Below are 25,988 nucleotides of genomic sequence, written 5' to 3'. Positions count from 1 at the left end.
ATTCTGACTAGGAGGTGAGATGCAGGAATTGAGAGCTCAGTGGTGACACTGGGCTGGACGTGGACACAGGGCAGCTTTGGCCTGGCTGTGCTTTTGAAGCCTGGGTTTGGCGAGACCAGAGGAGGGGCTGGGACTCCTGTTTCTCCCGCGGAGTCCTCAGCGACCAGCTTGCGGCTCCATGGCAACTTGGGGGGCTGCTTCCTGGGGGAGGAGGGAGCCCTCTCCCAGGAGGGGAGCCGGGGGCCAGTGCCCAGGGAAGGAGAGGAAGACTCCGAGGCCGTTCTGCAGGGCCCCACGCGTCTTGCTTCCTCCTTAGAAGTCACTTTTCTGCACTTGACCCTGTGGCCGAAACCTAAGAGTGTCCAAAAAGCAAGGGAAGGGGAAGGCCTGGTTTCCATGTGGACCTGTTGCCGTGATTTTCCATCCTAGGAGCGGGGCCGCATGCTCTGCATTTGGGGGCAAAGGGTGGGGGGTGGCACAGAGCCACCAAATCCCCGTGAGTCCCCACACCCTTCCCAGCTGCTGCCTGGTGGAGGGAGGAGCATCTGCACGGAAAGTCACACCCATGGTTGTTTTGGGGGCCAAGGCAAAAATGCTCCATGGCCTGAGGGAAGTTTCTCAGGCTGAGACCTACTGAGTTACAGCTGAAGGCCGAGACTGAGAGCGGCCGAGGGCTGGCGTTCTGCTGATTCCGCCCCGGAGACAGCGCCGGCCTGGTGCCGCTGTGGCCTCGCTGAGCTGCGTGGTCTGTGCTGGGGACAAGAGCTGCTGTTCCTGGCCGCTACAACCAGCTCTGGAGCTGTGCCTGGAGCTGCGACCAGGGAATGGGCTGTGGCGAGCCACGCTGTCCTCGGAGCTGACTCGCTGACACGCTGGGCTCCAGGCGGCGAGGGCCCATCAGACTCTGGTCCCTCGACCATTTGCATTACAGAAAGATGCCAGGGGACGGAGGTTGCCAAAACCAGAACTATTTTTGTTTGGATTGAATGTGTTTTATACTTACATTTGAATATTACAGAAACCTAACCCGGGAGGAAGTAAAAGCTCACTCAATGAGCACGCGTCTGCACTGTGCACTGTTCTAGGAGCTGGGGACACAGGTGAACAAACTGATAACTATAACATGATGTCAGGTGGTGACAGATGCCAAGGAAGGGGATGGAGGGTGCCGTTGGGAGCAGAGCCGTCAGGGAGGGCTTCTCGGCTGAGGTGACCTTGGATTAAAATACAGACCTGTACTCTCTCTGTTACCCTGTCCTGCCCGACCCCCACCCCACCCCCCAGCACGTGCTGCCCCTCCCGCAAGATTGCAAAGCACCAGCCTACATGGAACCTTCTCTCACCGAGCTTTCTGTCTTGCCAGCTGGGATAGAGGAGATGGAATAACATTGCTTTGGAAAGACTTTTCTTCTTGCTGAATAAGAGTAAACACAGCTACTGCTAGAGTCGGGGTTTACTTAAGCCAAGGAAGCAGTAATGGCACAGAGTCGCGGCAGTGCTGTTTACCCTGGTTGAGGCGGCCCCAGACCGTGTGCCCTCACGTAAGTGGGAAGCGCTGTGCCTGGCAGGTCGCTGACCTCTCTCCTTTCCCCCTGGGTTGCAGGTCCCGCCTGCCCTTCAGTCTGATGCCCGTCCAGCCCTCCGACCCCCTGGAATGGAATGAGTCTATGCACTCCCTCCGGATCAGCGTGGGGGGCCTTCCCGTGCTGGCGTCCATGACCAAGGCCGCAGACCCCCGCTTCCGCCCCCGCTGGAAGGTGATCCTGCCCTCCTTCGTGGGTGCCGCCGTCCTCTGGCTGCTCTACGCCCACCGCCCTCCTCCTGGCCGGCCCCCCGTGCCCAATGCCCACAACTGGAGGCTTGGCCAGACACCCGCTGACCGGTACAATGACACCTACCCCCTGTCAGCCCCCCAGAGGACACCGGGCGGGACTCGGTACAGGATCGCTGTCATTGCCGACCTGGACACGGAGTCAAGGGCCCAAGAGGAAAACACCTGGGTCAGTTACCTGAAGAAGGGCTATCTGACCCTGTCGGACAGTGGGGATAGGGTGGCCGTGGAGTGGGACCAAGGCCGTGAGGTCCTGGAGTCCCACCTGGCGGAAAAGGGGCGGGGCATGGAGCTGTCGGATCTGATTGTCTTCAATGGGAAGCTCTACTCCGTGGATGACCGGACGGGCGTTGTCTACCAGATTGAAGGCTCCAAGGCTGTGCCCTGGGTGATCCTGTCCGATGGCGACGGAACCGTGGGGAAAGGTCAGTCGGGCCATCTGTCCTCTGGGCTCGTTGCGGTGCTAGAGGACAGGTCCTGGGTCACCCTCAGCTGGCTTGGTTTGCACACGTGTGCAGTGAAGCAGTCACGGGTCCGGAGGGAGGGGACGTCAGGGAGATCTAGTCTCCTCCCTGCCTCTGACCTGCGGCCCCCAGGGCGTGAGCGGAAGCCTCCGAGACCTCAGACCAAAGCTGCGTCCAGGAGTGCGAGCTTCTGCTGGGGGCCTGCGGGGGAGGCGGGGCCTCTCAGGAGGAGGGCTGGGCTCCGCTGCTGCTGCTCTCACTGCCCCCAGGAACCAGCTCCTTTCTGCGTCCTAAACGGCATCTTGAGAGCACGCTGGGACTGCACCCTCCACATGCCTCACCTTTAAAGCTGGGGCATCAGATTTTCTCATTTTGAACCAAGACTTTATTAAAAAGCAAACATCTCCTTTCTGAAAACCCAGCAGAAGGAAGGTCTGTGTGAGCAGCAGTGACCGCCCCCCACCCCTTGAGTGGCATCTGACCTCTGGCATCGGCTGTGCCCCACTGCTCTGCTGTTTGCCAGCAGGCGGATAGGAGAGCTGCGAGAGGGAGCCTGCGTGCCCAGAGCCTTCGGACAGGGCGGCAGGAGAGTTGACACCAACTTCTGCGTGTGCCTGTGCCCTCGGGTGGGTTCGCACCTTCTAGAAAGCCAAACTCCACGGCAGGCACCTGAGGTCAAAGGGGGAATCACATTAACTCACTGGGCCCGCTGCCAGGCCCTCCCCCTCCCCCTCTTCCTCCCCCTCTCCTGGTGATAAAAATCTCTCCCATGTTTGCCCAGGGCTGGGCAGGTTGGCAGGACTGTCTCAGCCACCGTTTTATTGAAAACGTTTGTTGTCCGCTTCCTGCCTCAGGCTGTCAGGGCGTGTAGGGCACCATTCAGTAGTTCTGTTTGCCCCTTGGATCGGGAGGAAAACGGGATAAAGGGAGCTCAGGGTTGCCCTGTGGTCCGTCATCCAGAGCCGCCTGCAGAGAAGCATCTAGCAGGGAGGGTTGCAGCCCCCGCTCCTCGGGCTGGCAGGAAGTTTGCAAAACATTTGGGAAGCAAGCACAGTTTAGAACACGGTGTAGGAACAGGTGAGAATATGCTAGAAGAACAAAGCACCCACACAGCCTTCAAAACTAGGCTCATAGTAAGTAAATCCGTCTAAGGAAACAAACACCCTGTTTGGCGTGGCTACTGTGAGCCCCCATGCCAAGCCCCACTTAGCTCTGGCCGCTGGCACATAGTTGACTCAGGAATGTGTCAAGTGTGGCCTCAAGGACCGCAGGCGCGTTCTGTGTGACTGACACTTCCCTACACTTTCCTAGGATTGGGTGTAGTCTGAGTCGGGGCTGACAGCTCGAGAAACAGGGAGCTTGGGGTCCGCGGAGATTTGTGAGTGGAAGGTGGGCCTTTCTGGCTGTGCAGGGCGCAGGAGGGTTCACGTGGGTTGTGAGGCAGGTGGTCCCAGCAGGGTTTCTGGGGTGAGTTTGGGAGGAAGATGCGGGGGCTCTGGAGGGCTGGGAGAGAGAAGGGGGAGGCAGCAGGCAGAGGTGGCGCCCGTCTGCGCCCCGTGAACGCCGTGGAGTCAGCGCTAAGGAGAGGATCCCAACCGCCTACCCTCTGGGGTGGAGCTCCCAGCAGGCTGGCCTGGCCTCTGCTCTCTTGTCGCCGCCCCGAGTGACCTCTGACACCCAAGGCTGCGGACCCAGAGGGCTCTCTGCTCTTGCCTGACGAGACACACAGAGCCAGGCCAGCAGAGGGCTGGCCGTCGCCTCAGGCCCGCCCCCTGTCTCCCTGTCCCCAGGCTTCAAAGCCGAGTGGCTGGCTGTGAAGGACGAGCATCTGTATGTGGGCGGCCTGGGCAAGGAATGGACCACCGCCACGGGGGAGGTGCTGAACGAGAACCCGGAGTGGGTGAAGGTGGTGGGCTGCAGGGGCAGCGTGGACCACGAGAACTGGGTGTCCAGCTACAACGCCCTGCGGGCTGCTGCTGGGATCCGGCCGCCAGGTGAGAGCCGGGCCCGCAAGCGGGCGCTGCGCAGACGGGTGGCTGCGAGCATGCGTGTTGCTTGCCGAGCATGGGCTTCGCTTCCTGCTTGTTTGACGGTTCGGCTGTCTCTGACGGTTGCTCCCACCAGGCCACTGGGCTCAGGGGCCAATGAGACATTTTTTCTCTCACCCCGACTCACCCAGACAGACGGCCCGGCCGGCTCAGACAGCAGCCCCGTCTACAGCGTCCTCCCGGCCGCCACCCTGGGGTCAGGCCTCGCATCTGACGTGGTGGGAGCAGGTGCACAGAGCTTTGCTTCTTTGCCCTCGTTTCCAAGAGTCCTGGTTTGTAGTGGGGAGTGGTGGTGCTTAGAGCGGCCCGGTCGCCTCTAGGCCTGGGGCATGCGGCGGGGACGTGGCTTCACGCCCACTTCCCACACTTTTCTGCTTCGAGGCAGCCTCTCCCCACCCGCCCTGATCCATCTTCACAGATCGGACCTGCGTGTTCCTCGTGCCTCTTCCCCTGGCGCTCTCCTTTGCGCCACTTGAGTAGCACCAAGGAGGCGAAGTACAGACAGACCTCGCAGCCACGGCTACTCGGCAGCGCTGGGGAAGCTGGCGAGGAAGGGTGGCCAGAGAGGTGGCGCAGCTGAGACTCAGCGCGGCCCCGCGGGCTCTGTCCTGCTGTCCCGGGCTCAATCACTCTGGACAGATGGGAACAAAAGCACATGGAAACCTAAAGAAAAGATGACGGAGACGCTGCCTCCGGCACCGGGCCGCTCGCGGGTCTGCGTGCAGGGGCGAGGCCGCCCTGGCTCTGGGGAGGGCGGGCGGTGACCGGTCTGTGTGTCCCCAGGCTACCTCATCCACGAGTCTGCCTGCTGGAGCGACACACTGCAGCGCTGGTTCTTCCTGCCGCGCCGCGCCAGCCACGAGCGCTACAGCGAGAAGGACGACGAGCGCAGGGGCACCAACCTGCTGCTGAGTGCCGCCCAGGACTTCGGCGACATCTCCGTCCGGCACGTGGGGGAGGTGGTCCCCACGCACGGCTTCTCCTCCTTCAAGTTCATCCCCAACACCGATGACCAGATCATCGTGGCCCTCAAATCCGAGGAGGACAGCGGCCAGATCGCCACCTACGTCATGGCCTTCACGCTCGACGGACGCTTCCTCCTGCCCGAGACCAAGATCGGGAGTGTGAAGTATGAGGGCATAGAGTTCATTTAAACTGGGAAAAATCAAGACGATGAGCAAGGCTGGGGGGGTGGATGGTTTTCAGCTACGTCAGGACTCAAATTTTGTAAAAACCCGAGGACTGCACTTTTATGTGACGTTTAGTTTTGCTTTTTTTTTTTTTTTTTTTCTTTCCTCGGAACTCTGAGGTGTATGCCTGGTTTAGAGATTTCCAGAATCGGGAGCTCAGTCCCAGCCTGAGATGCGGCTTCTCAGAGGGGAAGGGGCGGGCGTCCTGGGACTGCAGGCTGGACATTTCCCTGCACTGCCATCTGGTGGTATAAGCTAGTCATTGCAGGCATCTTAATTTGGGGCCCATCCTCTGATTCAGCCCTTTCTCCCATCTGACCTACCTTTCTTTTCTCTCCATTTCTTCTTTTGTTCAATAAATATTTCTTGAGCTCCTACTGTGTGTCAAGCACTGTGCCCCCTCTGGGAACACAGCAGTGAGTCTGAAGCAGGCCTGCCAGTTAGGTGCTCCTGGGCCGCCCCCTTCTCTTCCTTCCTCGTGAACCTCGGGCATTAAACCCACACCTCCAGACCCCTGGAAAAGAACCTGTCCTGCTACAGGACATCACAGGGCTGTGAGAGCGAGGGCAGGCCTCCGGGAACGCTGCAGGTGCCCAAAGTGCTGCAAGAGGGGACGCAGGCCCACCATCTGCCCCCCCATCAAACTTCTCCATTCAAGTGACTGACCCCGTTTTCTGCCTTCAGGAAAATTCTGCAGCTGTGTAGCACTTTGAAGTTTTCATTATTAACTTATATTAATTAAAGTAATTTCCTTTCTTATAAAATGGAATTGGCAAATCTTATCAGAACAAAGTCTTGTAGTTAACAAATTCATTCCCAGCAGTGAAGGAAATGGTAATTAAGCAGTTACAAGTTGGTCAGGCAAGTTTTCAAGCGTTTCTAAGTCCTTGGTCAAAGGATACAAAGATAAGGATAAGGATATATTGCTGTTTTCTAGCAATTATCAGAAATTGCCATTCCTTTTAAAGACTTCCATGAATGACTTGAATTTTGTATTTCCTGAGTCAAGTGGGGCCCTGGGTTCTGGCGAGCCTACACCCTGCCCTAGGCACTGGGGCTCCCTTACCCTGGAGGCTGTGGACGAGGCCTGCCTGGCCCTGTGGTTTCTGTCCTAGCCTTTTATTTCTCCTCAGCCTCTTCTTCCTGGAAACTCTTCACAGAAACCTTGCTGTGTCTCAGTACCTGTGGCCTCTTCTCCACGCTCCAGGGTAAAGGCGGAGGGTTTGGGACAGAGGTCAGCCAGAACCAGAGCCTAGAAGGGCCGTTGCCATCAGCCCACGGCGCCCCTCGCCCAGAAGCTACCTCACCCCTCAGGAGAATGTAGGATTCGTGATGGCCGGGAAGGGCTGTGTTTTAGGCTCTGGCTGTTACTGTGTGGACCCCCTGTCTCACAGACTTTTCCCACTTTGAAACTTTAATACAGATACTTGGAGGGAACCCAGGAAGGATCCCTCATTCTTGTGCCGGTTGTCTGTTTCTTCCACTGTAAAACAAATAGCAAAAGAACAGAAAACAAATCTTGGAACGTGACATGTTTCTCTAGAACTCAGCTCCCACTGGACACAGTCTGAAGGCCCAAGTCTTTTCTGACTGCCCAGCTGGGCTCCCTGACACACCTCCTTGATAAACATCCATGAATGACATCAGGGCTGTGTGATATTAAAAATACAAAGATGGAATTAGGAAGATTGGAGGGCTGGGGACAGTCACTGAGTTGAGATCCAAGACTCAGGTGCCCAGAAGCACCATTTTCACACAGTGATTTTCAAATATTTTAAAGCTAGCCTTTCCCCCCGTATTCGCTGCTGTAAGCATAATGATTGTGTTCCTTCCTACTGGAGCCATTGTTTTGGAAACAATAAAGTGTATTCTCTTTGTCTCCTGGTCTGTGTTGGCTTTTGGCGCTGCCCCAGGGGATATGAGAGCTGATTCACACAGGGGCTCAGTGAAGGGTGCGCTCTCTGTGGGGGTGAAGAGGGGGTCCTGGCAAGGAACAAGCCAGAAGCCTTCTTGACCCAGGACGGCTGATGTGCTGTGGGAGTTCACAGGATAGGGACCCATGGACCTTTGCAGACGAGGAGACTTTTTGGAAACCGAATCATCCAGTCCAACTTTTCCCCAAGTCTGAAGATGCTCTTTTGGTCAGAGTGGTTAAGAATATAGGCTCTGGGACTTCCCTGGTGGTCCAGTGCTTAAGACTCTACGCTCCCAATGCAGGGGGCCCAGGTTCGATCCCTGGTCAGGGAACTAGATCCCACATAACGCAACTAAGATCCTGCACTCAGCAACAAAGATGCTGCGTGCCGCAACTAAGACCCAGCACAGCCAAAGAAATGAATAAATAAATACTAAAAAAAAAGGAAAAAGAATATAGGCTCTGAGCCTACTCTCGCCTTCTGAAATGGCCCACACTCTGTTTGTGGGGTGTGTTCCTCTCTGAATAAATCCACTTCTTACCTAAAGAAACAATATATAGGCTCTGAGTCACTCCCAGCTTCCAGTCCTGGCTCTGAACTTCCCAGTGGTATGACCGTGGGTAGATAATCTAACCTCTCTGTCCTTCGACTTCCTCAACTGTGAAAGGACGATGATAATGGAGCTACTTCACAGAGCTGTCGTGAACAGTAAGTGAATCCATTCACAGAGGGGAGTAGAAAATTACCTGTCTCTTCCTTAGCACCTGCTCACCCATTTTGTTGGAGGTGCTGGAAGACTGGTAGTGAGGTGGGCCCCGGCGAGAGGTCTAGACTGGTCCAGGTGTCATCAGGGTGTCTGATGAGTCTGCAGGAAAGAATGAGATCATTCTGCAGGACACGCGGGGCCCTAAGAAGTTCTAAGAAGAAGCCTCAGGCGCACGGAAGGAAGGGACTGGTGAGGAAGGGAGGCCTACACTGGTGGAGGACACCAGGGGAACATGGGGTCAAGGGGCAGTGTGCCCATCCTCCTTCGTCCCTTCTGTCAGACTTTGCAGGAGGTCAAGTAAGAAGGTTGAGCGTGTCCATGGGCCGAGCAACAAGGAAGATGTGTTCTTGGCGATCCTGTGAGAACAGTTCCGGGGGGGTTGGGGGGGAGCCAGAGCGCATGGGGCTGAGGCGGGAACAGGATGAGGAGCTAGCTGCACACAGAGCAGGAAGGCACGGAAAATCGGCTCTTGACTGTGTCTTTAAGTAACCGCTGTACACTGGACTCGCAGTGACTCGTGCCTGCCTGCCACTCACGCCTGCGATTCACTAGCAAAAGGAAATTTCCCAAAGTCGTCTCAGAACTGCGTGAAAGAAAATGAGATCAGTTTCTTTACAAATGTTAATCCTGTCTTCTTGTGCACTTTAAATTGGTAAATTCCAAGGTAAATTATACCTTAATAAAATTGTTAAAAGATTTGGGTAAAATGGAAATAAAATACCTTCACACAAAGAAAATTCCAAGGGCAACTGGCTTTACTGGTAAATTGCGCCAAACATTTAAGGAAGAGATCATAATGAGCCAACACAAAATCTTCCATGATTTTGGGAATTGGGAACACTTCCCAACTCATTCTGTGAGAGCACCATTACCTTGATACCAAAACCAGACAAATATAAGAAAAGAAAAATATAGACCAGTGTCGCTCATGAACATAGAGGCAAAAATCCTGGGCAAAAATTTAGCCAGTTGAATACAGCATCATATAAAAATGAAAATACTTCATGACAAAGTGTGATTTATTCCCGGAATGCAAGGTTGGTTTAATATTCTAAAATCCACATAATTCACCATATTAACAGACAAAAAAGGAAAAAACGTATGATAATCTCAAAAGATAAAGAAAAAACATTTGACAAAATCCGGTACCCGTTCACGATTTAAAAACAAATAAGCAAAGAAACCCTTAGCAAACTAGAAATAAAAGGAACTTCTTTAAGCTGGTAAATGTCATCTGTGAAAAACCTGCAGCTAACATCATACTTCATGGTGAGAGACTTTCCTTCGAAGGCTGGGAACAAGGTAAGAAAGTCAGCTTTCACCACTTTTTTCCCCCACCGCTTAACTTTTTATTTTAAAGTCATTTTAAACCACAAAGAAGTTGCCAAACTAGAATAGTGTTGCTGCGTTCCCTTCATGTAGTTTTGTCCAGTGACAGCCTCTCACATAACCACAGCTCAGTGATCAAACCAGGGAACCGGCATTGTGCTCATTACTTTCATTCACCTGCTGTCCTATGCGAGGTCCCAGACAGTGCAATCAGGCAAGAAAAAGAAAAGTCTTTAGATTGGAGAAGAAAGAGTAAAACCGTCTTTATTCACCAAGAACAAGATCAACTAAGTAGGAAAACCCTAAGGACTCTTCAAAAAAGAACTAACAGCTGAGTTTAGCAGAGCTGAAGGTTACACGGTTCACATACAGAAATTAATTTTGTTTCTGTGCAGCTGCAGTGAACAGTTGGAAATGGAAAAATTTTAAAACAGCATCATTTATAATAGCACCGGAAAACATGAAATAGTTAGATATAAATCTAACAAAATATGTGCAAGATCTATATGCTGAAACTAAAACACTGATGAAAGATATCAAAGAAGACCCAAATAAATCAAAGAATATGCTGTCTTCATGGGTGGAAAGACTCAAATTTTGAGGAAGGGAAACAAAGTTGAAGGACTGATACTATCTGACTTTGAGCCTTAATGTAAGGCTGTAAGTCATCAAAATGTATTAGTGCCATAAGAAGAATAGATATATAAAGTTAGTAGCACAGAAGAGAGTCCAGAAATAAACCCATATGTGTGTGGTCAATTGATTTTTGACAAAGCTGCCAGGGTAATTCAGTGGGAAAAAGATTGTCTTTCCATAAGTAGTGGTGGGACAACTCTATTCTATATGGAAATAAATGACTGAAACCCTTATCTCCCACCATACACAAAATTAACTCACATTAGATAATAGACCTAAATATAAGAGCTAAAACTACAAAATTCTATAAATTTCTATGCAGTAGAAAATCTTTGTGCGTTTAGGTTAAGCAAAGATTTCTTAGATGTGACACCAAAAGAATGGAAAATTGAGCTTTTTCCAAACTCAAAATCTTTGCTTTTCAGAAGACACTGTTAAGGAAATGAAAAGGCAAGTTTTTCATTCCAAACAATTTGCAAGTCGTGTATCCGCTAAAGGACTCGTAGCCAGAATATATAAAGAATTTATACGACTCAGTGATGAGACAACCCAATTTAAAATGTGTTTAAGATTTAAATAGACACTTCACCTCACCAAAGAGGAGGAATAAACGACAAGCATGTGAAAAGATGCTCCGGGCTTCCCTGGTGGCGCAGTGGTTGAGAATCTGCCTGCCAATGCAGGGCACACGGGTTCGAGCCCTGGTCTGGGAGGATCCCACATGCCGTGGAGCAACTAGGCCCGTGAGCCACAACTACTGAGCCTGCGCGTCTGGAGCCTGTGCTCCGCAACAAGAGAGGCCACGATAGTGAGAGGCCCGCGCACCGCGATGAAGAGTGGTCCCCGCTTGCCGCAACTAGAGAAAGCCCTCGCATGGAAATGAAGACCCAACGCAGCCAAAAATAAATATAAAAATAAATTTAAAAAAAAAAAAAAGATGCTCCACATCATGAGTCATTAAAACCACAGTAAGATTCCACTACACACCCACCAGAATGGATAAAACTGAAAAGACTGGCAATACCAAGTAGTGGTGAGGATTTAAAGCTACCGGAACCATCATAGAAATTGCTAGTAGGGTTGCAAAATGGTTCAGCCACTTTGGAAAACAGTTTGACAGTTTCTTAAAAAGTTAAACATTTACCTACCATACGACCCAGTAATCTTATCCCTACACAAAAGAAATAAAAACTTATGTTCACACAAAGACTTGTCTCCAAATGTTCCTAACAGCTTTATTTGTAATACAGCAGCCCCGCCTTTTTCTGCAGGGGATACTCTCCAACACCCCAGTGGACGCCTGAAACTGTGGACAGTATCAAACCCCATATATACTGTCTTTTCCTATATATACCAACCTATGATTAAGTTTAATTTATAAATTAGGCACAGTAAGAGAATATCCGAGCTGCCAGCATACTACTCTTGTGCTCTGGGACCATTATTAAGTAAAATAAGAGTTGCTTGAACACAAGCACTGTGATATCTGGACGGTCGATCTGATAACGACGCCGGCTACTAACTAACAGGTGGGATACACTGGATGAAGGGATGATGCACGTCCCAGGCGGGACGGCGCAAGATTTCATCACGCCACTCAGAACAGTGCACAATTTAAAACTCACGAATTGTTAATTTCTGGAATTTTCCATGTAATATTTTTGGACTGCAGTTTACCACGGATAACTGAAACTGCAGAAAGCAAAGCCTCGGATAAGGGGGCGGTGGGGAGGTGAGTGTAGTCCAAAACTGGGAGTGACCCAAATGTCCATCAATGCATAAGTGCAGAAACAGATTGAGGTCTGTCCACACAGTGGGCTACTACTCGCGAGAAAAGAACCAATTACTGATATTCTCAGTGACATCTCAAAAGCATGTGCTAAGTTAAAGGTTATATGTTGTGTGTTTCCATTTATATGAAATTCTAGGACACGCAGAGCTGCAGTGGCAGTAAGCAGATCTCCGGCTGCCAAGGTTGGGGGCTGGCAGAGGGGATTGTCAGCAAAGGCATAAGAGAACATTTGGGGATGATGAGAATGTCTTCTATATTATGATTGTCATGGTTACCATCTGTATACATTTGACAAAACTCATTAAATCGATGCACTTTATTGTGTGTAAATTATTAGATCTCAAGCCAATTTTTCTTTCTATAAATTTATTTATTTTTGGCTGCGTTGGGTCTTCGTTGCTGTGCGCGGGCTTTCTCTAGTTGCGGCGAGCGGGGGCTACTTCTCGTTGTGGTGCACGGGCCTCTCATTGCGGCGGCCCTTCTCGCCGCGGAGCACGGGCTCCAGGTGCGCGGGCTTCAGCAGCCGCAGGACGCAGGCTCAGGAGTTGTGGCTCACGGGCTCCAGAGGGCAGGCCCAGTAGCTGTAGCGCACGGGCCCAGCCGCTCCGCGGCATGGGGGATCCTCCCGGACCAGGGACTGAACCTGTGTTGCCTGCGTGGGCAAGAGGACTCCCAACCACTGCGCCAACAGGGAAGTCCCTCAAGCCAATATTTTAAAAAAGAAAGAAAAGTGTGGGTCGGAATCCCAGCTGTGTAGCTGGTTGGGATTCCCCTCTCTGCACTTCCGTTTTCTCATCTGTTAAAGAGTTAATATGAGCAGCTACTTCCCGTAGAGGTTGGGAGGATTGAATGGGTCCTGTCTGAAGTTTACAGCAGTGCCAGCTACCTCGAGGTTAGCGTTACAGGCAGCGTTCCGTGTTTGGTGGGGGGGCGGGAGAGGAGGCACAAAGAATGTCTTACAGGCGTCGTAAGGGCTCTGGTCTCTGACAGCCCCCAGGACGCTCGCCACGACGTCTCGGCTGTGGCTTCCTGTTTACAGCAGCGGGGTCTACAATGTCACCACTGGCCCGACTATCCACAGTGTCGGGGCTTTCAGTTGGTCTCCTTATCAGAGCTGAGCCACTCCTCTCTGGAGCAGATGGTCTCAGTTCCTGTTCTTGTTCCCTTTGTGGGCCGGAGAGACCCTGAGAGCCGGAGGGGAACAGACACCCGTGCTTTGGTTCCATGTCTGGAACATCCTCAGTCTGACATTTTACCACCGGCACACAAAGGACTTTCCAGTAGGAAAGGACTCAGGGGCTAAAGATTCGGCAACTTGGGTTTTTCGACATTGCCACCAGTGCCTCCCAAAGGACTTCCTATGCACTCCTGACCTTGACTGGCCACTTATTGCTGCAAGTACCGATGGACGCTAGAAGTGACAGTGCTGGGGTTTCTGTGTCAGCCAGCACTGAGGCTCCTTCAGCTGGATGGCGTGTTAAAACTCCCCTGTCTCTTCTGCCACTTCTGTTTCTGCTGGTCTCCCCACTGCTCTTTACGGTTCCTTTGGAGGGGATTAGATGAGCCGGTAGCCCCCCTCAGACCTCACATCTCGGGCAAATAGTCATTGAATGGTTGACCTGGGGGCTCACTCTCTTGGACGCAGGGCTGCCAGGGAAACTCTGTCTCCCCCAGTGGTTCTCAACCCCGGCTGCACATGGGAACCACCTGCAAGGCTTTAATGCCAATGCCTGTCCCCACCCCAGAGATAGTGATTTAATGGGTCTGGGCCTTAGGAGTTTGTGAAACTCCTGGGTGATTCCCATGTGCCAACCAGGTCGACAGCCACTGGGTTAGAGAGACCTGGGGACATTCCAAGGGGACAACTCTTGTCCAGAACCTGGGATGCAGGTGACAGAAATAGAAGAGATCGATTGCCTCATTTAACCTTGAAGCCAGGGCTTGGCCTTGACTTCAGGCCAGCTGGACGCAGGTGCTCAAGCTGTAGCATCAGGACCAAGGTTCCTCCGTCTCTCAGCTCTTCCCTCACCTGAATCCTCAGCTGGGCTTTCCTCAAGGCACAGTCTGGGGCACCACGGACATCACCATCCCCGGGCCACCTGCTCCCTGCAGGGTCCCGTTCCAGGAGTCTGAAGCTGACTCCCTGGGCCGGCTGGGATCACGGCACCTCCCTGACACCATCTGTCTCCCACCCGCCAGGCCCAGGTCAGCCCCAGAGGAGCCACACAACCTGGAGGGAGAGACGGGGGTGCTTCCCCAGGGGAAAACCGAGGTGCTTGCTGGCTCTCTGTCAGAGGAAAGGCAAGGGAGTGGGCGTGAGGCGGGCAGAACAATTTACATCCACTCCAGAGGTTCTGCCCCCGCCCCAGCAGGGTGCAACATTCAGGTCAGGCTTGTCAAGTGCTTAGAGCAGAGCGAGCAGACCCCTGGGCGGTGTCCCCTCTGCTGGCAACGTGTGAGACCCAGGAAACGGCTCAGGGTGTGCGGGGAAAGAGCCCACAGTCCCCGGATGCACACCCTGCCGGTCCATGCCCACCCTCTGCTCTTCTGACCTTTGTCCGCTGCTGCCCCTCCTTTCCCCTCCCCCAGCGCCCGGGCCTGGCACTGGTCCAGCTCGGAAGAGTGTTGCTATTCAAATGTGGCTGTCAGCCGCCTTGCTCTGGTTACAAAATCAGCCAGACTGCCGCCTTGGGCCGCCGCCATCCCCACCGCCCCAGTCAGCACCGAGGGGGATTGGGGTGGTGCAGGAAGCCTTGGCGGCAACCAACCCCAGAAGAAAACAGTGTCAGGTGGTTTCAAGAAATCGAAACTAGACTGAGCTTTCTGAAGCATTTCCTGAGACCAGCCTGACCACGCTCTGTACTGGAAGGGTTTTCTGGGTTGAAGATTGGCCTGCAGAGGGATCCTGCAGGTGGGAGGCTTTAGGACAACCATCAGTAGTTGTCTCGGGCAGGTAAGCTTGTGCCTCTTGCTCTCAGGTGGGTGTCCCTCTCTCTATACCATGTAATCTCATGGGGGCCAAGTCTCCCTGCTTGTACCCAGATGGGGATCTGGTGCTTCTCCTGAATCCAGGGACCATCACTGCTGCTCCCATGTCCAAAGGGTCTCTGTGTACAGTTGGGCAGGTTGTTCACTGGCACACAAGGACACCAGCCCAAGGGGCAAGCAGGCTCGGCATTCAGCCAAGGTGCTCTCTCTGATCAGTGCTTTTCAGCCCAGGCTAAACCTGCCCAAAGGAAGAGCACCTTTTTCCAGTCTGCATAAGCTCTGTCCCACTTCCCAAATGAGTCAGGCAAAAACGGGTGGTCACGGCCACCTGAAGTACTGTGACATTTGGCATACCACGTGCCAAGTGCCTAAATGGCCATTTGTCTGGGGCCCTGAGTTCCTGCTTCAGGATGAGCAAAGCTGGTGGCTGCCACTGTCCGGGGAGCGCAGAGAGTGACCAGCCATCCCCGTGTGCCTGGGACCGAGGGCATGTCCCAGGACCCAGGACTTCCCGTGCTAAAGCCGGGACAGGCCCCAGTGCACTGGGCAGTTGGTCATCCTAGCCCCTTGGCCATCTGCTGAGGTCAGTGTAATGAAGAGAGGGCACACCACCCCCCCACACACCACCCACGGCTCCCCAGCTGTGTGAGCCGAGCCGGCTACCCCTCTGGGCTTCAGCCCCCTTGCTTGTAAGGTGGGGTCAACGAAGCATTTCTCAGGCTCGTGGTCAGGATCCCACGGGCCGGTGGTGTGAGCGGTCCTGGTCCCGGGATGCCGTTCAATGATGGTTAACAGGCCTTCCTGGTCCCGGGATGCCGTTCAATGATGGTTAACAGGCCTTCGTGCCTGGGAGCCCCAGGGGGTCTGGTTAATGCAGGCCCGGGGCGCCGCCCCGAGGTCACCAGGCCCTGACTTGAGGGGCAGCCGCAAGAAAGGCCACATCCCTGGGCCCCGGGGGTGAGTGTGGGTGTTGCAGTGACCACCCCGTTGTGCGGACAGGAGGGGAGGGAGGCAAGTGAGGGGCAGGATGGGGGTGAAGGGGAAAAGTGAGCAGTGACAATTGCACGGAGCCAAGACGTCCAGGCAAAGTGGGGAGACCTGGGGCCCCCCTGCCTGCCCGCCCAGGGCTGGCTGTGTGGCCTCGGTGGTCCCCCGCCTCTTCGAGCCTCTGCTCCCTGGGGACACTGACCTCAGAGGTCCTCTCATCCTGTGCCCCTCCCCCCAGCCTCTCCCCACCCACACCCGGCTGCACAGAGGCCTGGGCCTCAGCCCGGACCCCTCTCCTCCCCACCCGGCGCGCCCGGCCCACGCTCTCTCCCTGCTGGCTGTCCCTCTGTCACTCCTGCCCGGATTTCTGGGACCTCCTCCTGATGCGTCCCCCTGCCCTGCTCTTGCCACCCCCTCCCTTCCTGGGCTCACTGGGTCCAGAGCCCACAGAATGCTCTTCGTCTGCTGCAGACCTCAGGGCACCCCCTCAGGAGTCCATTGACTGGAGATAAAGCCCCATCCTGAGCCAGGCTCCCCAGGCCCTCCCAATCTGGGCCCCGCACCCCCTGCCTTCTCCCTCCCCACCCTCCCCACCCATCTCCCCGACAGCCACGCCCAGGGGCTAGCTTTCTGAGATGGGCTCCTGTTCCCACTGTCCTCGCTGCCCAGAGACGCCCCCCTTCCTCTGGGCAGGTCTTCCTCGTCCTCGGAGGACCACCTTCAGATGAGGTAAGGGGCCCCGCCAAGGCACCCAGAGCACCGGGCGCTCCCCGGGCTCCCGGCTCTGAGGGTGCAGGCCCTGCACCCGCCGGCCGCCCTCCGTGAGCAGGGTCCGAAGGGTGGGTGGACACACCGGCCCTGGTCCCGGGGGCTGTCCAGCTCCGCCGTCTCACTCGGCTGCCTCCTTTCGCTGCAGGACAAGGGGCTCCCAGGCAAGGCCATGGCCCCCCTGCAGCTCCTGTGGCTGTGGCTGCTGGTCGCGGGCACTCAAGGTGAGCGGGGCCCCGGAGATTTGGAAAGCGGCGTCTGTGAAGCTGGTGCTCCCTTGCTCTGCGGGGTCAGCCCCCTCTTTGCAGAAATCAGGGCAACGTTCTGCCCGGTGCCTGGGTGACGGGAGTCAGCCCGGGTCTTCTCTCCTGCTTGAAGCCCCGGGTGTCCCAAGTCATGGCTTGTATGTTTTGGTGGCGGGATGCCAAGGGAGTCACCATTTCATCCAGTGGGAACCAGAAGGACCAGGCAGGAGGGGCCCACAGATTGGCCAAACCCTGGGCGACACGAGGCCAGTGCCCTTCGCACACAGTCTGACTTCCAGAGTCCTGGACGGCCGTGCTCACCCTTCACACTTCGAGGCCCTTCCTCGTCCTGGTGACCACACAGAGGCCTGTTGCTCCCCCATCTAAGAAGTGCCCTTTGACACGGCGCCCAGCTCCTGCCTGACGCTGTCGGCTCCGGCGGGGGCTGAGGTGGGGCTGGGCAGGGGAGGTCAGCGGGCTGAGTCCCAGAAGAACAGGTGTAGGGCCAGGACCCCGCTTCCTCTTCTTGCCTGGCACGCTCTGCCTGAGTTCCGGGGCGCCCTGGGCCTGCTTGCCCCCGGCGTTCCCACACGCCCCTTCCAGCAGTCCTCGCTGTGGTGCCCGGACTGCACCCCAAGCCCCAGACACCCTCAGGTGGGGTCAGTGTGGGCCTCCGCCCCATCCCCTATTCTTTCCTTGGGGTCCTGCCACCCTACTCTCAGGTGGCACCGGGCGCCCCTCTGCCCCTCCTCTATCAATGAAGGGTTCAGACCTCAGAGACAAGAAAGGCGGAGCCTACCCTCACTGTGTGTATGGGGGGCGGTCTAGGTGTATTTTCCACTCCTCCCCGGGGGGTGATCCCCTCGAGGATGGATGGGGTCTTCAAAGCTAACGATCCAGTGGTCACCCCCTACTGGGGGTACTTTACTGCCCCCATGAAAGCACATGACCCCCGAGGAGGGTGGGGCGGCCATGCTGCCGCCCTGGGATGGAGGCCCAGCACCCGGCCTTCATCCTCGCTGACCTCTGCTCTCCCTCGGGAGCTTGCAGGCGTGAAAGACGGTGACATGCGGCTGGCCGACGGGGACACCGCCAACGAGGGCCGCGTGGAGATCTACTACAGCGGCCAGTGGGGGACGGTGTGTGACAACCTGTGGGACCTGACGGATGCCAGCGTTGTCTGCCGAGCCCTGGGCTTCAAGAATGCCACCGAGGCTCTGGGCAGAGCCACCTTCGGGCCAGGTAACCTGCGGGTCCCCAGGTCCTCCAAAGCTGGACGCGCTGCTAAGTAACCAGGCCCAGGAAGGGATCGTACCTAAGGTGGGCCAGTGGCATTCCCGCCAGCCCAGTGCTGGCAGAGGTTTCAAAGAGATCAAAGCCCTGTGCTGGCTGAGCGCTGGCGGCCCGGCGCGCACTCACGCTTGGCCGGCGGCCGTTCCCTCCAGCCCAGTGGCTCCACTCCGGGGAATTTACCTTCTTGAAACAGTTTCCCCCCAAAAGAAAAGTCTGTGTGCAGTGCCTGTGATTCAAAAAAAGGGAAATCATCCAAATATTCAGCGACAGGGGTAGATGCATAAATCACGGTATAATAATTTGATATCTACGAGGCAGACAGACCTTGTGAGAACAAGACTAGTTCATGGTATGACGTTACAAGAGCCCCGAGAGCCCCAGCTCCCCCTCCAGGCCCTGTCGTCCTTGCTGTGCCACCAGGAAGGGGCCCTATCATGCTGGACGAGGTGCAGTGCACAGGGACTGAGCCCTCGCTGGCCAACTGCACATCCCTGGGCTGGATGAAGAGCAACTGTAGACACGACGAGGACGCCGGCGTGATCTGCACCAATGGTGAGCGGTGGGGGGGGGGGTGCCCCATCCTGAGCCCCAGGGCCCTCTCTGTCCCCCCGCCCAAGAGCTGCCACGGAAGCCGGAGCCCTGGATCCCAGGGACGGTGGTCACGCCGGCTCCCACCCCTCCACGTGGATCACACACCTCCCCATGCAAAGGTTAGCGGGTGGTGCCTGCTTTCCAGGAGGGGCAGGAAAGCCCGCAGTTCCCACAACCTCACAGCAACAGATCCCCACTTCCTTACCGCCCCCCCAACCGGAGCCACTCAGAAATGCTCCATTTAACCCGATTCTCGGACAATGAGCCACATTCCAAATACAGACACACCTCGGAGATGTCTCAGGTTCGGTTCCAAACCACTGAAAGCGAGTATCACAGTAAAGCGAGTCACAGGAATTTTTTGGTTTCCCAGTGCCTTTAAAAGTTATGTTTACACTATACCGTAGTCTACTGAGTGTGCAATAGTGTTATGTCTAAAGAAACAATGAACATACTAAAATATTGAATCACTATATTGTACACCTGAAATTAATATATTGTAAACCAACTATACTTCACTTAAATAAATAAGCAAGCACACTTAGTTGGAAGCAGAGCTAGAACTGGAACAAAGATTTTCTGACCCTAGTCCAGAGTTCTAGGTCACTCCTGCGAGAGAGAAAGCAGCTGTCACCGGGTGCAGGCTCCTGGCCCAGCAGCGCCCCCTCCCTGTGATGGGGGGAGGTGCGGGGAGACGGACACCCGAGCTCAGCTGTACACGGGCAAGGCCTTGTCGCATTAAGATAGGATCGAAGCTGAAGAGTTTCAGATAAAATAAATATGCGTATTTTCTCTCTTTTTTTTGTAGAGAACAAATTTAAAGACAAACCAGTTCTAAACATAATAGATCGATGGCATAAAATCAGTGAACCAGAAAAGCTATCGATGAAAAAAAACCACTCTACACACCTTAATTTTTAAAAGAATAATGTACATACCTTAACTAAACAATACTTTATTGCTAAAAAATGCTAACCACCATCTGAGCCTTCAGCAAGTCATAATCTTTTTCCAATAGTAACATCAAAGGTGACTGAGAATTACCAAAATGTGACACAGAGACGCAAAGTGAGCAAATGCCGTTGGGAAAAAAAAAATGGTGTAGCTCAAGGCACAGTTGCCACAACTTTCAGTTTCAGAGAAACGCGGCATCTGTGAAGCACATTAAAACGAGGTGCCTGTGCACCCCGTGTCTACACACTGCAGGCTTGTCTCTCGAAACGCCAGCCTTTTGTTTCTGTTAGTTCTCATTCCAAAACATATTACAGCACACCCCCCGAACCCGGGCTTAGACAGCGTGCTGAACGTGCTTTAGACATTTCTTGGGGGCAAAAAGGCCTGATTGCAAACAGCCCCAGCCCTGCCCTCTCCCCAATGCCATCAGATATTCTAAATGGACCAAGGCTGCTCCGCAGTTTTGAATCCTCGGGTCCCAGTTTTATCTTGTCTCTCATGACCACTTGTCCTTCTCCCTGGGCTCGCACAGGGAGCGCGGGGGCACGTGCAGGAGACACACCTGGGCTGTGGGGCCGGGGTGCAAGGCAGGAAGCAGCCCTGGCCTGGTGGGGACCCCCGGGGTGAGAGTAAAGGAGAGTCTGGGGTTCAGGGAGGAATTGGGGGGGGCTGAACCCACCTGGTTTAATTGTCAGAATTGATTCAAACCTGTTTGTGGCAAAGAAAAAACAGATGGAATTTAATTCCCTGCTAAGCTTTGGGAGGGACCAGGAGAGGGGTACATCACCCCCAAACCACCCTGGGGGCTTCAAGTAGCTTCTCTAGGCCTCAGTCCCCTGAAGGAGGCTGCTGAGAACCTCAAAACTCTAAATAGGGTTGCCATGAGACCCTCCCTCTTCAGACCAAACCAGGCAGGAGGTTTGGGTTTTAGAAGGTCATATCTGGGTGAGTGATTGATTGGGATGGGGCCCCAGGCTCTGGAAGTCAGCGCCTCCAAAACACCCACCTGGATGTGCTGCCTGAATCTGGGGGAGGCAGATGAGCTAAGTAGGGGTGTTTGATGGAGCAGGGGCTCTGGGCCACAGAGGGCAACAGCACCCTGTCTTCCAGGGCTGTTCTTTCCTTGCCTCCCCGGGAGCCTTTCTGAGTAGATAAGGCAGGACCGGGGCCACGATTTAAGGGAAGAAACTGACTCCAGGGAGCAAAAGTGTTTTCAGATCACAAAGGAAGCAAGTGCCGGGACCCCTCCTAACATGGCACGTTCCCTTCTACCTCTTAGAAACCAGAGGCATCCACACCTTCGACCTGTCCAGCGAGCTCCCCGCAGCTCTAGAGCAGATCTTTGAGAGCCAAAAGGGCTGTGACCTGTTCATCAAGGTGAAGACGAAGGAGGAGGACGAGCTGGGCATCTGTGCCCACAAGCTGATCCTGTCCACCAACCCCGAGGCACACGGCCTGTGGAAGGAGCCAAGCAGCAGGGTCACCATGGAGGTGGACACCGAGTGTGTGCCTGTCGTCAGAGACTTTATTAAGTGAGTGTCCTCGGGGCCGGGGGCTGGGGACTGGGCAGCCTCCCCTCCAAGGCAAACCACAGGGACAAGGGATGCGGCACTGACTGCAGCCATGCTTGCATGAACACACTTGTTCACACTTGTGTGCACACACACTCACACATTCACACATTTGCCTTCACAGCCACGCATCCTCACATTCACACGCACATTCTTTTTTTTTTTTTTTAAGAGATTGGAGTTTATTTATTTATTTATTTATTTTTGGCTGTGTTGGGTCTTCGTTTCTGTGCAAGGGCTTTCTCTAGTTGCGGCAAGCGGGGGTCACTCTTCATCGCGGTGTGCGGGCCTCTCACTATCGCGGCCTCTCTTGTTGCGGAGCACAGGCTCCAGACGCGCAGGCTCAGTAGTTCTGGCTCACGGGCCCAGTTGCTCCACGGCATGTGGGATCTTCCCAGACCAGGGCTCGAACCCGTGTCCCCTGCATTGGCAGGCAGATTCTCAACCACTGCGCCACCAGGGAAGCCCCACGTGCACATTGTTATGCATTCTTTCTGCAGGGGCTATGAGAGATGGGGCAGCACACACACACACACACCCCTGTCTCTCAGGTGTGGTAAGCATCCAAAAATCAACTATCAAAGGATTTTCCCTCTTCTCACCTGACTGATCTGCTCCCTCGAAAAATTTTTTTTAAAACCCGAATCCAAATCTGTTGCTGGAGAAAAGTGGGGGGAAAGCCCTCAGGCAGGGCCACCCAGGCCTCGGGTCTAACCAGCGGGCCGGCCACGCTCAGGAGCCGGTCTCCCAGATGAGGAGAGTGGGCCCCGAGGGGCGGCCCCTTCCCCCCTGACCGCCCTGCTGGGGGCCACTCTGTTACCACCCAAGGGGCCTCCCGGGGGGCTGGTGTTCTGAGAGCATCGATTTGAAAAAAGAACCACGTCTATGAAAGCTGTTCTCTCTCGTGACCCAAAGCTGTAGGTAGCTGAAAGTGACGTTTAAGAGAAAACAACAAATGGCAGTTAAAACAGATTAAAGTGGTTTCTTTTCAGCCAAGTACAATATAAGAACCTGGCAGTCATCCTGTGCCCCTCCTAGCGGGACTGATTTCTGTAATGCGTTTGCACCTGTCCCCAGCTTCCTGGCCCCAACTGGAGTCACTGACCTTGGTCAGAGTTCAGTGATTTTCTGGACTGTCTGCCCATGTGCTCTGGCTCTCTCTCCCTGTCTCTCCCTGTCTCTTTCTGTCTCTCTGTCTCCTGGTGTCTCTCTCTGTCTCTGTCTCTCCCTCCCTCTCTCTCTCTTCCTTTCTCTCTGCCCCTGTCTCTCTCCCTCCCCTAAGGCAGAGAGGCCGCAGTGAGCCCCGTCCAGACCCCAGAAGGCCTCAGAAGACCCCTGCTCACTGCGGCTGCCCCGCATGTTCCCCTTCCCTCTGCCCAGTGGTCCCCACGCGGCACCTGCTGTTCAGAGCCTTCTGTCAGTAATCCGGCTTCTCACCAGTTTCTGGGGTCTCTGGGGGTCACTAACACCCCAGGGTCTTTGGTCTTTTTTCTACCTTTCAGGACGTTTTCTTCCCTGATGGTGGGGCAGGGCCGAAGGGCTGATTGCGATCCCCTGTCCCCAGCCACTCGGGTGCCCGCCTGAGGCTGAGGGTGGACAGTGTGCCCAGACCGGGGAGAGCCAGCCGGGCTGGGGCGTCACCGGGTGGGAGCTGCACAGCTCCCAGTGGCTGGGAACCATCCCTCGCTGGCCCCAAAGCGGGATTAAGAGGTGGTGACAGAAACATTCTGTGGTTTCCTTGCTCCCTTTGTCAATGGCCATCTGCGGGGCCCTCGGTGGCACCCCTTGCCTATGAGAGAGGCAGTGCCCCGTCCGCTGTCTGGGTGCTGCCCAGGGCGGAGGTTCCTGGGCTCAGGCCACCACCAGACAGATACCCAGCTATGGGCGACGGGCCAGAGGGTGCAGATGCCCTTTTTTTCCCCAGAGTTCACGGTCATCAGCAGGATCACGTGATGTGTTGAGTGCACGAGGGCAGAGAGGGTGGGAGGAGGGCGGGCCCGCCTCTGCCACCGGCACTGGACACTGCGGGGCCCCAGCTCCGCTCTGGGCGCCCCCAGCTCCATGCTCAGGTGACAGGGTAGCCACCAGGTCCGCTGCCCCCTGGAAGGCTCAGCGTTCGAGAGAGGCCGTGGGGAGAGTTTGGCTCTTCCCAAAGCAGGACCCCACTCACCATGTCCCAGGAGACAGCAGCCGCAGCCTATCGTTTCCCCTCCCAGCAGGCTCCCTCCGCACGCGTCTTCACGCAGCAAAGGGCTTCCTGGTGGCTCACTGAGTTACATGGCAGATGGCACAGACTGGGTGCCGCCCGCGGGGCTCACGGCTGGTGGGGAAGGCAGATAGGAGGTGGCCAGCGGCGATGCCCATGTCACGGGAACACCAGACAGGTGCTGGGGGCAGAGGGGCGCCCACGGGCACCCAGTGGGGGTCCGAAGGGGTCTGGCCAGGTGCGTGACGGTGGGAAGGGAAGGACAGGGCAACGCTCATGCCCGGGTTGGCCAGCAGGTCCTGGCGCCCAGGGTCCGGCCCGTGAGGACGATGGTGATGGTGGAGGAGGTGGTGGGACCGCCTCCCTCACGGATGAGGATGAAGCAACATCCTCAAGGAGCCTGGGATCCGCCCACACCTGGCTCTAAGCAAATGGGAGCTTGGAATGTGGGTTGACCCAGGAGATAAATCAGGGGGCTCTGAATGCCCCTTGGAATAGCTAGCACCGTGGGTGTCAGCGGTCAATAGCACACGTGCACCAGGGCACACCTGTTCTCCTGCGGGGAACGAGTATCACCAGGCATCAGCCCTCGTCTCCCCCCAGGTACCTCTACTCCCGGAGGATCGACGTCTCTCTGTCGTCAGTGAAGTGCTTGCACAAGCTCGCCTCTGCCTCTGGGGCCAAGCGGCTGCAGAGCTACTGCGGGCACCTCTTTGCCATCCTCCTCCCCCAGGACCCTTCTTTCCGGACGCCCCTGGACCTCTATGCCTATGCCCTGGCCACCCGGGACCCCGTGCTGGAGGAGATCTGCGTGCAGTTCCTGGCCTGGAACTTCGGGGCCCTGACGCAGGCTGAGGCCTGGCCGAGCGTCCCCACGGCCCTTCTCCGAGACCTGCTGTCCAGGAGTGAGCTGATCACGCCCAGCGAGCTGGCCGTGCTGCTGGCCTTGGATGAATGGATCCAGGAGAGGCGCATCTCCCACGGGGAGGTGGAGGGCTTGGTGGAGAGGGTGCGGTTCCCCATGATACCGCCCAGGGACCTCTTCACGCTGCAGTTTAACCTGTCCCTGTACTGGAGTCACGAGGCGCTCTTCCAGAAGAAGATGCTGCAGGCCCTGGAGTTCCACACCGTGCCCTTCGAGCTGCTGGCTCAGTACAGGGGCCTGAACCTCACCGAGGACACCTACCAGCCCCGGCTTTACACCTCGCCCACCTGGAGCGCCTCCGTGATGGGTTCCGGTTACAACCCCTACCGGTCCTTCCAGACGCCCCAGCACCCCAGCTTCCTCTTCCAGGCCCGCTCAGTCTCCTGGACTTTAGTCTACCTCCCCACCGTCCAGAGCTGCTGGAACTACGGGTTCTCGTGCTCCTCTGACGACCCCCCGCTCCTGGCCCTCTCCAAGTCTAGCTACTCCAATCCCACCATCGGTTATGAAAACAAGGCCCTGATGCTCTGTGGGGGGAACTTCGTGGCGGACGTCACCAACTTCGAGGGCTGGAAGGCCCTGATCCCCAGCGCCTTGGGCACCAACAGCTCCAGGAGTGCTTCCTTCTTCCCCTGCCCGGCAGGGTCCTTCAGCAGCTTCCAAGTCGCCATCCGTCCCTTCTACCTGACCAACTCCACGGGTGTGGACTAGACCCGAGGCTGGGGGAGCCAGGGTGGCAGGAGCGCCCAGAGGCTGGGCACCTCCCATCCTTCACCTCCTCTCTGCAACCATCTCCAACCACCGGCCACCAGATGGCCCCCCTGCTTCCGTTGATCTCTGCGAGCTTAAAGAAATCACTGGAAGGTTTCAACTAGTGCAGTCCACAAACCGAGAACTCCCACTTCCCACTGCCCAGCTGGTTTGTCGGGAAGCAACAAGATGTGAACGAGGAGCTGTTGGGTCTCCTACCCTGCCTTTCACTCCGCCCTCTGCTGTCCCTTATCTGAGATCATTAAAATTGCACTGTGGTTCCCAAGTTCTCTTGTTCACGCAGAAAGAGTTGTTGAGTCCACTGGGTGTTCGGACATTGGATGTGCTGGGCCCTGGGGTCCAGTGAACGAGCAGACCCAGTCCTTTCCTTGTGAAGCTGCGGTCTTGTGGATGAGACAGGCGATCACAAGTAAACAAACACTTGGGGTAAATACAAGCTGGAATAACGGGTGATGGAAACCAGAGGGTGGCAGGGGGGAGGCACAGGCCGGAGCTACTTTAGTGGCTCTCAGTGGAGAAATGAAGAGTGAGGGGCAGCAGATGTGGGGGAAATGGGAGGAGGGTGTGTTCCAGGTAGAAAGAACAGCACATGCTTGGAATCTTTTCTCCATCAATCCTTGCACATGTGCACAGGGATGGGGGCAGAGATTCTCATCTCATGGTTGTTTGTAAAAATGGAAATTTGCAAAGAACCTTAAAAGGCCACCAACAGAGTGC

General features: G+C 55.4%; 1 protein-coding gene across 5 annotated transcripts in view; it reads left to right on the top strand.

Annotated features, from left to right (window-relative positions):
• Positions 1-25,536, top strand: part of LOC132354520 (soluble calcium-activated nucleotidase 1) — a 34,522-nt gene extending 8,986 nt beyond the window's left edge. For 3 of the 5 annotated variants that reach the window (XM_059906394.1, XM_059906396.1, XM_059906395.1), the window contains exons 2-4: positions 1,604-2,256; positions 4,086-4,289; positions 5,127-7,412. In XM_059906394.1, coding sequence (XP_059762377.1) covers positions 1,626-2,256; positions 4,086-4,289; positions 5,127-5,497 — 1,206 coding nt within the window. In that variant the 5' untranslated portion in view covers positions 1,604-1,625 and the 3' untranslated portion in view covers positions 5,498-7,412. Of the gene's footprint in view, positions 1-1,603; positions 2,257-2,300; positions 2,306-4,085; positions 4,290-5,126; positions 7,413-14,785; positions 14,926-16,863; positions 16,940-18,010; positions 18,203-18,673; positions 18,806-21,077; positions 21,331-24,178 lie in introns of those variants that run through there. The other 2 variants (XM_059906397.1, XM_059906393.1) reach the window with 2 other exon arrangements.
• Positions 25,537-25,988: the final 452 nt, after the last annotated feature.

This window comes from Balaenoptera ricei, chromosome 20 (genome assembly GCF_028023285.1).
Source record: "Balaenoptera ricei isolate mBalRic1 chromosome 20, mBalRic1.hap2, whole genome shotgun sequence".
Lineage (NCBI taxonomy): Eukaryota > Metazoa > Chordata > Mammalia > Artiodactyla > Balaenopteridae > Balaenoptera > Balaenoptera ricei.
Note: the sequence above shows the minus strand (reverse complement) of the source record. Positions and strands in the feature narration are given on the sequence as shown.